This window comes from Aotus nancymaae, unplaced genomic scaffold (assembly GCF_030222135.1).
Source record: "Aotus nancymaae isolate 86718 unplaced genomic scaffold, 86718_ANA_hifiasm-v0.15.2.pri h1tg000131l, whole genome shotgun sequence".
Classification (NCBI taxonomy): Eukaryota; Metazoa; Chordata; class Mammalia; order Primates; family Aotidae; genus Aotus; species Aotus nancymaae.
Window position 1 is genome coordinate 3,965,507 of NW_026988546.1, and position 12,493 is coordinate 3,977,999.

Genomic DNA, 12,493 nt, shown 5'->3' on the forward strand with positions numbered 1-12,493 from the left:
CATGTGCCGGGGTGGGGAAGAGCGTGAGTTGCGCCCAGAGGTGACAGTGAGGTCAGTGGTTACACCTGCAGAAGTGCAGCATGGAGTGTGAGGGGCATCATGGTGAAAGATGAGGCCGGAAGCATACACGTGGCCACGGCATGTGTGACTCTGCAAACCACATCTGGGGGTCTATGGTCTGACTCTATCCTGAGCCCCGGGGAGAGCCGCGAACATGTTTCCAGCAAACTTATGCTGTGGAAACTGGATTCTGCCTCCATCGTAGAGAGCTGGAAAGAGGCAGAGGGCTGGCAAGCAGGTCTCTGGAGTTTTGTTGGAAAGGATGGTGGATGAGCAAGGGGGTGGCTGGAGGTGAAGAGAAGTGAATTCATTGGAGGGAGACAGAGCTGACAGGCTTGGTAATGAACTCAACATGGTGAGTGTGAGGGAGAAGAAGAAACTGACAGCATGGACTGCTGGGCAATGAAATAATCCAAGCTGCAGGAGAAGCCGGTGGAGATGTGAGATGAATTAAGGTGCAGATGTCCATGACGCATCTAAGTGGAACAATCTGGTGGCAGCTGGGCAGGTGACATGAAGTTCAGAAACAGAGCTCGGTTTGAGACACACTTGAGACCCATCCCCACATGGATGTTACCAGTCACCATGGAAGTACAGCATGTGAGAAGAGTCAGAATGGGACCCTGAGGAACACCAACATTGGGGTGGAGTTACAGGAAGGGAGTTTCATGGAGGAGATCAAGGAGAAAGGACCACAAAGTGGGTGAACCCGGGAGGATGTGGTGACAGAGACACCAAGGGCATGAGCATTTTCATGTGAATTCTGCAGTCAGCAACATCAAATGCCTGCCAGAGATCACATGGGGAAATGCTCTCTGTACTTCTGATAAGCAAGCCTGGGGTGGTGACCTCAGTAAAAGCCATTTCAGGCAGGAGGCTGGTGGGAGAGATGGCAGTTCGTTGAAGGGGAAATGAAAGTGAAGACGCAGAGAGACTTTGGTCTGGAGAATCTAGCTAGGAAGGAAGAAAGAGCTGCAAGAAATACAGCATTGAATATGTATGTGTATGTACATATATATATGACGGAAAGAATCTATACGTGTTTACTCTGAGAACAAGATGCTAGTAGAGACAGAGGTTAGAAGAGGGCAGAGAGAGGAAGTGCTCGCTCCAGTATTACCTGTTTCGTCCACCCCCTGTACCCCCAGTGTCGAGAACAGAGCCTGACACAGTGACTGACTGATGCCACTGGCCCAGGGATGCCCAATGGATAGCATCCATCTCTTTGGGGACAGAGAAGGTGAAGTGTCTGCAGAGGGTGACGAGGAGAATGACAAGGAGGTGCTGGTGTCATAGGTGTGCGGCAAGCAGGGGTGGTCTAAGCCAGGCATTCCCAATGGGCGCCTTACAAAATTGGTTCTTAGGGATGAGAAAACTTTACTCTGTGCATAAAGCACAGACTCACATACTACATACAAACAGACATGCAGTATCTCTGTGGTATTAGAACTTCACTGGGGAGCAACTGGGGAAAAGTGTCTTTTAAGGTTCCTGGGGGAGTTGATAAACACTAACTAGTCAATGGAAAAATGACTGAAGGACATTTTTCCTGAACATCACATTGATGACGACCTCCAGAGAGGAATAAGTCACCCTTCAAGGAAGGGAGCATAGTTTGGTTAAAACTGTGATCCTGCCCTGGAAGTGAGATCCAGCATGAAGCAGAGGTCATAACCGGCTGGCTGCCTGGAGCACTCCAGGATCCAGCCCTCCAGTGCTGACTACTGGAGAGGAGCAGCCTGGACTCCATCCTGTCAGTCCTGGAGTGACTTATGAGCAGTGCGGACCAGAGAGTGGACAAGCAAGGCAACAAGCGTGAACGTGTATTGGGCTAGCAGAGATAGCCAAGAGAGGGAGCCACTTCCAAGAATGGACATGACTGGGTATGACGATCCCAGCCACAGGCGGAAACCAGCGAGGCTTTTGGAAAGAAACACGGTAATGTCCTTAGGGAATCTGATGGAGGCGGTTATCAGACTGAAAGGTCTTTGGTAGCTTATACTCAAGGACCTGTTTGCAAGGACCAGCTGCCTGATGGAATGCCTAGGTCAGAGTAAAAAGTTAAAAATGTTGAGTAGAGCTGAAGGTCAGAGGGCCCCTCATGCTACAGATTTTCTGGCACAAGAATTACATACACATCACACATGTACATACATTCGCACTCCAAAAATACTTTTTTTCTTTTTTTTTGGAGACAGAGTCTCACTCCATCACCAGGCGCCAGGCTGGAGTGCAGTGGCACGCCTCGGCTCACTGCAACCTCTGCCTCCCAGGTTCAGGCAATTCTCCTGCCTCAGCCTCCCGAGTAGCTGGGACTACAGGTGTGCACCACCACGCCCATCTAATTTTTTTGTATTTTTAGTAAGACGGGGTTTCACCATGTTGGCCAGGATGGTCTCGATCTCTTGACCTCGTGATCCACCTGCCTCGGCCTCTCAAAGTGCTGGGAATACAGGCATGAGTCACCGAGCCCGGCCCAAAAATACTTTTAGTAGAATCTTATTTGCCTTCATATTTTGAATACTAATATCATTTCAGCAGACATTTTGGTGTCTCTACATGAAGTCCTCATGCAATGTCATCAATAGGGTCTTTGAAACTGAGGCTTCTAAGTGAAATGCTATATAATAAAATCAATTTTTCAGGCTGATTGATATAAACAAGAGTTTATACATATGGTGATAAAAGTATGGAAACAAGAAAGAAAAAATAAAAAGTTCCTATGGAACATTTCTGATCACAAAAACATCAAACTTCTCTATAAGGTCCAAACACTTTTAATATTAAACGCTGAAAAAATGTGAACTATGCATACATTAAGAAAGAGTAATAAAACAAGTAAGATCAATACCATTCAGGACATAGGCATGGGCAAAGACTTCATGACTAAAACACCAAAAGCAATGGCAACAAAACCAAAATTGACAAATGGGATCTAATCAAACTAAAGAGCTTCTGCACAGCAAAAGAAACTATCATCAGTGCGAACAGGCAACCTACAGAATGGGAGAAAATTTTTGCAAGCTACCCATCTGACAAAGGTCTAATATCCAGAATCTACAAGGAACTTAAACAAATTTACAAGAAAAAAACAGCCCCATTAAAAAGTGGGTGAAGGATATGAACAGACACTTCTCAAAAGAAGACATTTATACAGCCAACAAACATGAAAAAAATCATCACTGCTCATTAGAGAAATGCAAATCAAAACCACAATGAGATACCATCTCATGCCAGTTAGAATGGTGATCATTAAAAAGTCAGGAAACAACAGATGCTGGCGAGGCTGTGGAGAAACAGGAATGCTTTTACATTGTTGGTGGAGTGTAAATTAGTTCACCCATTGTGGAAGACAGTGTGGTGATTACTCGAGGATCTAAAACCAGAAATACCATTTGACCCAGCAATCCCATTACTGGGTATATACCCAAAGGATTATAAATCATTCTGCTATAAAGACACATGCACACATATGTTCATTGCAGCACTATTTACAATAGCAAAGACTTGGAACCAACCCGAATGGCCATCAATGATAGACTGGATAAAGAAAATGTGGCACATATACACCATGGAATACTATGCAGCCATAAAAAAGAATGAGTTCATGTTTTTTGCAGGGACATGGATGAAGCTGGAAGCCATCATTCTCAGCAAACCAACACAGGAACAGAAAACCAAATACTGCATATTTCACTCATAAGTGGGAGTTGAACAACGAAAACACATGGACATAGGGAGGGGAACATCACACACCAGGGCCTGTCAGAGGGTAGGGAACACAGCGAGGGAGAGCATTAGGACAAAGGCCTAATGCATGCAGGGCTTAAAACCTAGATGACAGGTTGATAGGCATAGTAAACCACCATTGGACATGTATGTAACGTAACAAACCTGCACATTCTGCACGCGTATCCCAGGACTTAAAGTAAAAAAAAAAACAAAACAAATCAAAACAAGAAAACCAAGTAAGATAATTACTTACACCATTCTTGGTGAATCAGTGAGTGATTGCTGTCATAGTGGTAGTGGTTTCCATCAAGGAATAAACGTCTGCAAAGCAAAAACTGTTAACGAGCACCTCCTCCCGCCACGAAGTTGAAAGACAATCACGGGCCGGGTGTGGGGGCTCATGCCTGTAACCCAGACCTTGGGAGGCCAAGGCAGCTGGATCACCTGAGGTCAGGAGTTCGATACCAGCCTGGCCAACATGGTGAAACACCATCTGTACTAAAAATACAAAAATTATCTGAGTGTGGTGGTGAGCGCCTGTAATCCTAGCTACTTGGGAAGCTGAGGCAGGAGAATTGCTTGAACCCAGGAGGCAGAGGCTGCAGTGAGCCAAGATTATGCCACTGCACTCCAGCCTGGGAAACAGAGCGAGACTCTGTCTCAAAACAACAACAACAGACAAACAAAAAAAAAAACCCAAAGACAATCACAACAGGGCCTGCTCACCTGCTGTTTTCATACTACATTGTTTATTGTTGTGCATCTGCATGACTATTGAGACTTGATGAATTTTTGGGTTAGATTCATTTGTAATCGTTCATTCATTTTCAGGTAGCTTATCCCAGTTAAGTGGGGAGGGTAGCTGGAGCAGGGCGGGTGCCAGTCCTGGTCAGGATGCCACCCCCTGGCAAGGCGCACTCTGACGTACCCACACTCACTGACACTGGCAGAAATGACATGAAGAAATGACATGAACATGAAGAAATGACATTTCTTCAGTGACATGAAGAAATGCCAGTGAACCTAAAGAGTACATCTTTGAAATATGAGAGGAAACTGAAGTCCCCAGAGAAAACTCACACAGACGTGGGGGCAATGAACAGGTTCCACACACAATGGCCCTGGATGGGAATTGGTTTTTTTTTTTCTCAGCAACCTTATAACAAAACAAAGTTTAATAAAATGACATTATTCAAGCACCTGCTGTATGCTTCTCAATTAGTATTCTAAAAACTTTTTAAAATGCCTAAAATATAATAACTATATAATTTTTCAGTTCTGATCTCCAGCAAGTTTTCAAAGTCTGATGAATACATATGGTGATATTAAGTATGGAAACAAGAAAGAAAAAATAAAATTGCATTGGTTCTCTTAAATAAAGTTAACAAATGACATAAACCAGGCTAGCTGGCTAGTACTGAACACTAGCATTTCGCTGTTGGAGAAGAACACTCAAATGAAACTCAGATTGAAAATAAGTTAAGTGTTTGGGGAATTTACATATTTGAAAGTTGTGATAGATACTATGATTTGACATTCAACTCTGTATAATTAAAAAACACTACAATAGTAAACCTCCTTCATGGATAAAGATAAGAATTTGTGCTTACTGTTCTATATGATTCACATTTAAGCCCTTATTTTTTGGAAAATTCTCACTCAACTATAAAGAAAAAACTATAAAGATGTCATGAAAATGTGAACAGACTATATGGATGACAATGTGTAGTCCAGTGACCCACATACATACGAGGCCAGTAAGTTTGTTATCGCTCAGCTCCAATCCCACCCTTGTTTTGTGTTGCTGGGGCTGGAGTCTCTGCAAACCACCTTTCAAGGAAGCACTGCTGTTGAAAGAAGCACACCTCTATTTGTTTTCTCCCCTGCATTCTTCCTCTAACTCACTAATCCCACCTGCTCAGTGTCTTCTACATGTGGCAGGTGTTCTGAGGTACTGAGTACATCTACTTCTATTTGACATACTTGCCTTGGTCCTCTAATGTAGTGCTGAAGTTCTCCAAGTATCTCCAAGAAACTGTGAAACCTTTGCAGTAAAATATCAACAAATACCCCATGAAAAGATATTGACTGCAGTATCAGAACCCACTGTTTACTATTAGGGCAGAAGTTATAATCTCACAGACTTTTAGATGCTTGGGCTGCTAACATTCCGTTCATCTTCTAGGCATATGGTTCTGCAAGCAACTTTGTGATTTATAATGATGTGCATCAAAATGAAACAGGTAAATATCAAAGGGTGGAGCTGTTCATTCTCAACAGGAGCTTCTGGACCTCCAGTGTTCCTTCAGCCATCACCCCAAAGCCTCTGGGCTCAGAACGGATTCTGAATTAGGGTGATCTCTTGTCCTACCTCTGTTAGAAAATGAACACCTCCAGAGTCACTGCCAAGTCCACAGATTGTACCACATAGTCCTGCAACATAGTGGCAAGCTGCTGGCCACAGCTCGCAGGCACCAGCATGCCCTTGACAGGTAGAAGTGGAGCCATTTCGGAAGGGCTTTTTGTTTCACACCAAAGGATTAGCATGATAGCATGTATTAACAATTCATCTCACAGATATAAAATGAGATATAAAAGTATGGTATTTCTGTTCCTAAATGTTCAGATGGTCAAATGCAAAAAGAAAACATAGCACTACCAAGTAAACTAACTTATCTTGGCTAGTCTTAAAGTTTTGCTCAGTGAATTTCTCTAGACCTCCATCAGGCTGACTTTTGTTTCGAGTTTATTTTACTACAGCAAGTAATGGGATGTATTAATGGGGCACCTCTACAATTACACCTGGATTGATTTTGCCATTAGTGGGCTTTCTTTCATCACTAATGAAACCTTTGCTGTCGGAAACAAATCAAATAACTTATAAAGGAAACAGTATGAGCTAGAAAAAAAGCCTGCCTGCTCTGAAGCAGGGAAGATTTGACCTAGGTCCGGCTCTGCAAATGACGCAAATAGGTCACTGAAAACAAGTCACCTCTTTGTTGTCTACCTTCCGGCAGGCACAGAATGGCGAGTATGTTTTCATTTGATTGATATTTTTGAGCACAAAGCTTCTCTTGTCCCCCCATCTGAGGTCTGCACATGCGAGGGGCCATGTTAATGTGCATTTCCCAGATCCGTACCCTCAACTCACAAATCTCCCAGGACAACTGGAAATTATCTCATCCAGGCTACTCCTGAGTTTCTGAGAAACCAAGGAAAAAATGAGTTCCCTTTATTTGCCTGAAGTTTGTTCCACTATAATGTCAGGAAACTGGCTGAGGTCTCCAAAATTTAAACAAGCACCACTAACCCCCTTCAGATAAACAGAAATGCAACTCTATGTAAATACTCACTAAGAATATTTTACAGCACACTGAAATTAGTGGCTAAAGATGATGAAAGCCAAGAAAGTAATCTGCTCAGATGTTGCACTGAAATTGTCTCTAAATTAATTCCTTAAGTCCAAACCAGAATCTCAAACACTGGTCTCTTATTACAAAGGCACTCTATGCTATGAGTGCCTTCAACAAATGCCATCTAAAGCTGTCTTGCACAAAACCTGTACATTCCAGATTCCAGCCCTGCACCCCCACCCATTAAGTTGTAAACGAATTTTATTTGCTGAACAAATGTTAATGCCATTCTACGTTAATGGATAAATGCTATGAAAGGCACCTAAGTATTACAGCACTGCAGCACTGGAACCTTTAAGGATGAAATAGAGTGTAACTTAGAAAACTGCCTGTTACAAACATATGTCAGCCATGAAGGCTTCTAGCCTTGATCATCCATCCTCACAGTACTCTGTTCTAATTTCTCCCTTAGTGAAGAGAATTTTGCAATAACACACAGATTTATTGGGTCCCAGGATTAAAACTCTCTGAGTAAGAATAAAAAATAATTATACGTTAGAATACAATGTAATATTCAAATGACTTGAAAACAGTCACCTCAGCAAAAATAAGGAGGAGAGAGGAAGAAGTTCAAGATGAGGTTCATAACACAGGCTATAAAACCTCTGAATTTAACTGCATAAATGCATAATCTGGCACTTCCAAATCATAAACAGGTAGAAATGGGAAAACTCCCATTCACAACAAATTGCCTGAGTAGTTTCATTAATAAGCCAGGGGGATTTCTTCATCTAATAAGTCAGCATAGTAGTTAAGAGATAGGTTACCCTGAAAGGCGTCTTCATTAGAATCCCAGCGCTACTACTGGCTAGGTGTGTGACCTTGGGCTAATTGTATTTAACTTCTCCTCACCCGGTTCCTCATCTGTAAAATGGGAATGTTACCAATGCTTACCTCCTGAGGCAGCTGCGATGGTTAAATCACAGCTTAGAACTGTGCCTCAAACACAATGAATGCTCAGTAAACGTCAGCTCTTCATCACTTGGTGGTTGCTATTGTATGTGGGATGTATTGCAATTGGAAAGGGAGAGGAAGGGAAGTGATAACCTTTCCTCCCCAGAAGTCTCTAAACTCACTGACTACATTTTCTGTTTTCTCTAGTTTGGTTTCTGCCCCCTCCACTCCATGGAAACAGCACTCGCAAAAGTCCCCAGCAATGTTTCTGTGGTGTGATCCATTGGGTGGTTTTAGATTCTCATCTTTCTTGTCCTCTCAGAAACTCTCAACACCACTGAGCTTGAATCTCATTCCTTGGATTCCATGACTTTTCACTGTCATAATTTTCCCTCCACTTGTCTGGTCACTCTCTCTCACTTCCATTTCCCAGTGACTCTTCCTTCCCTGAATCTCTAAAAGTCACAATTCAGATTTTCACTGTTCGTCGGTCTCTAGTCTCTCTCCAGAAAAATTTACCCATTTCTATGGTGTTATTACCAATGACATACTAATTAATCCAAAATGCTGGTCTAGCACCTCAGAACTCTGCTCTGACCTCCTGACCTGCAATATGTTATTCTATGTTCTCTATGTTTAGTTGAATGTTCCAAAGGCACATCAAACTCACCATGTCTAAAAATGAAATTACGATTTCCTCCCTCCCCGCAAACTAGGATCTCCCCTAATGTTTCCCACGGCCATAAGCACGCCACCAAGCATTTCTCGTCTGGATTCCCGCAATAGCCTTCCACTCCCTCTTGCTTCTCCTTTTCCCAGTGGATCCCCTCTCCATAGCAGCCAGAGTGGTGCATTTAAACTGCTAATGTGATCACATCACTCTGCTCAAATGCTCAGCTGATCTGCGTCTTATAGCATCTATGACCTGGCTCCTTTTGCCTCTCCTGCTTAGCTTTATCTGCTCTTCAACCACTCTGGCTTTATCTGTCCTTGAGGCCACAGTCTCAGGGGAAGGCTGATGTGTGACAGATACACAACATATACCATGGGCAGTAAGAGAAGGAGTCCTGTACTTGTGTTTGGAGGGTAAGAGGGGTAGGTGATTTTGGAGAATGACTGATGTCAGGAAACACTGGGAATACTAACATGATCCCCTAGGAGCTCCCAAATACCAACTACTATTACTCACACTTTGCCTGACAAGTGGAGAGAGAGAGTAAAGGCTCCAGCTCAACTGGATGCTACTGGTGCCACCATCATCTCTGTTTCCTCCTCATCAATCCCACCTCCCCTCCTGACTGCTGTTCATGGGTTAGGAAGAGCAGATTCGGAGCTCGGCTGCCTCCTAATCCAGCCACCATCTCTACTGCACTCTTGCACGCACGTGCAGACTTCAGCCTTGCAGAGGGACACAAATTAGTGATCTGGTGGGTCCACATTCTCCCTCTGTTTCAGGCCTCATCTGAAGAGGGTTGTGGCACAGCGGCGGCACTGGCAGTGGGAGGAGGGAAGGACTGCAGCAAGGGGGCATGAGGTTCTCATCAGTCCTCTTTAGAAAACAATAATTATAAAGCTGTATGAGCTCTTGATTGTGGCACTCAGTTTTATTTGAATTGAATTTTGCTTTACCTAAATTCTATCCTTTCGGTATGTGAATTACTTAAGTCTTTATTCAAACTTCAAGCCCTGTTTGGAGAATAGAATAGGAAGGTCAAAGGATGGATTTCTTCCATATCCTCAGAAGGGCCAAGAGAGAATAAGAAGTTAGAATTTTTCTACTTTGGGAAACCAAACTGGGGATTGGTGTGTTTTGGTACTATCCTTTTGCAGACATAAACACCACAACCAATTAAAGGAAGATGGCTTAAAAATGGAATATGTGGGTCAGGCACGGTGGCTCATGCCTGTAATCCCAGCACTTTGAGAGGCCAAGGCAGGCAGATCACGAGGTCAGGAGATCGAAACCATCCTGACCAACATGGTGAAACTCTGTCTCTACTAAAAATATATAAAAATTAGCTGGGCGTGGTGGCATGTTCCTGCAATCCCAGCTTCTCAGGAGGCTGGGGCAGAAGAATCACTTCAACCAGGGGGTCGGAAGTTGCAGTAAGCCGAGATTATGCCACGGCACTCCAGCCTGGCAACAGAGCAAGACTCCATCTCAAAAAAAAAAAAGGAATATGTGAACTCCAAACATGAAAGTATGTTGAAAGAGAAAAACAGGAAAAGTTATATCAGCATCTCACGTTGACTGTTCTTTAATCGGAAACAAAGCCCCGGAAGAGAGACAATATGGATAGAAAGTAACTATGTATTTTATTTAACATATACTTATATGCCAGAAATGAAACTGCCTGTTTTGACAATTGTTTTCTCTATAAATCTCTGCCAGAAAAAAAAATCATTATGAATTCAACAAATCTCACCTCGATTAGTTATTCTGGTTCAATTTGAGACTTAGATTTATTTATGAAATAATGCTTTCCAGAAAGAAAAACATCCTGCTTTTTAAAATAGTTAATGTAAAATTTTAACCCACGTGATTATATTACTGTAGTTCACTAGCAATTAAAAAAAAAAGTGTGTAGGATGTCCAAAAGAAAAGACCATATTAATTTTTTTTTTTTACAGTGAAATTCTGTACCATCTGGCCTAATTTGTCTTGGTGTTTTGCCCAGTGTAGTATCAGCTTTTTGAGAACTGTAAATTATTAGGTAACTCCCCTGAAAAAATATGAGTGAAGAAAAAATATGGGTTGATGACGAAATCCTGATCATATGTCTGAATATTTGCGAAAACACTGATGTGCGCAACAGCCCAATCTAAGTCATTCTGGGCACGAAACTGGTTCAGGGAGGGAACCCACAGTAAACATAGAGGGTGACAGGGAAAATAACATGTGAAACAATAGGGAAACGCGGTTCCAGATCCTGAGCATTACCTCTTTGTCAAGTGCTTCTGATTCCAATTAAGTTTACAGGAAAAATAACCAGGCAACCCTTGCCTGACTCAAAAAAAGTGCAGACTATTAAAGGATGCTTTTAAATAGCAGGGTGATAAATGGGGCATCTAAATGTGAGCACCAGCACATTTTTCACCTAAATTCTGTTCTAATGTCTTCCAGCTGATTACTTTAATAGGGTGTCACCTCAGCCTGTGCAGAGGTGTCCAGAGGGGGTGCAGCTCCTAGATTACTAAAAGAAGTGTTGTTTCAAAAACTTAGGTGACTAATCTCAGAAAAGGTAAACATCAGACAACAAAACTATGGGCTCCTTTATCATGAAGCCACAGGTTTCCTTTTTATTTGGAGTCTATGTCCCACAGATTGATAAGACTGTTTAAAGAATAATCTTACCCGGATTATTTCTTCAACACAGCTGTTGTTTTCTCCAGATCTACTCTCCTGAAAGCAAAGGAAAAAAAAAATTAAGCCTGATGGAATAGATTGATGATCACAGAGAAGACATACAAGCTTCCAAATTAGTGTCCAAAAAAAAAATATTAATTGAGTTATAGGTTGAGGAGATGCCTGCTGGGATTGACGGACAGGCTCCTTTCCCTAACAGCCAGGTCTCACTGTGGCTGCTGCGCCCCTGTCCCCAGCTGGAGCACCACACATGCACCCCAGAGGCTCAACTGTGGCCTCTCCAACCAGCCCACTTTAAGCTACAAAAGGTGGAGCAGGTATGAGCTCCACCCACCTTGGGCGCCATTAATGTGTGGAAACCATGGCCTCTGCTACAACAGTGGATCCAATTTATCCACCAAATACATGCCACGGGCCTACCAAGTACCACAATGGTTGCTACGGCTTAAGTAACGGTCTGGTAGTTCCACTGTCCTCAGAGCCTAGGTTTACTGGTTTGATGGGGAGTAAACTCAAAGACCAAAAAGAGAAACATCCTCTGGATGTTGGCCTGGCATGCGGGGCGTCATGCTCGAGTCACTTGTTCTGTCACTCACGCTGCCCTGAGCTGGGCAGATGTGAAGACGCTCGGAGGTGCACTGGCTTCAGGTCACAGCTGACTCTGGGGAACATTTTAAGTTCCAGAGATCCTGTGTGGTTCCTGCTGGCTACCCAGCCAAGAGTGCTGGATGTGGGTTTGTGGAGACACAGAAGCAGTGTATGGTGGTGAAAGTGCCTACCTGTGGGCTCAGGGAGATCACTTCTCTTGGTCCTACAATTCAAGGATGTCAGCCTGAGAGCAGATGTCACTGTGACATCCCAGAATCAGGCTCTTCTCCAAGCCCACTCTCCCTTCCTCCTCAATGACCTCTCTTGCCAGGAATGCTATCTGCACCTTTCCTGGGAATTAATTTCCTAGTTAATTCCTCATTAAGTCACCCTTCGGACAGCAGCTTATCCACGGCTTCCTCAGAGCAGCCACCCCTGA

General features: G+C 43.3%; 1 protein-coding gene across 7 annotated transcripts in view; it reads right to left on the reverse strand.

The window, feature by feature from the left end:
• Nucleotides 1-12,493, reverse strand: part of AFF3 (ALF transcription elongation factor 3) — a 565,049-nt gene that overhangs the window by 289,776 nt on the left and 262,780 nt on the right. For all 7 annotated transcript variants that reach the window (XM_064371398.1, XM_021671747.2, XM_064371399.1 and 4 more), the window contains one exon: nucleotides 11,455-11,502. In XM_064371398.1, the coding sequence (XP_064227468.1) occupies nucleotides 11,455-11,502 (48 nt within the window). The remainder of the gene's footprint in view (nucleotides 1-11,454; nucleotides 11,503-12,493) is intronic.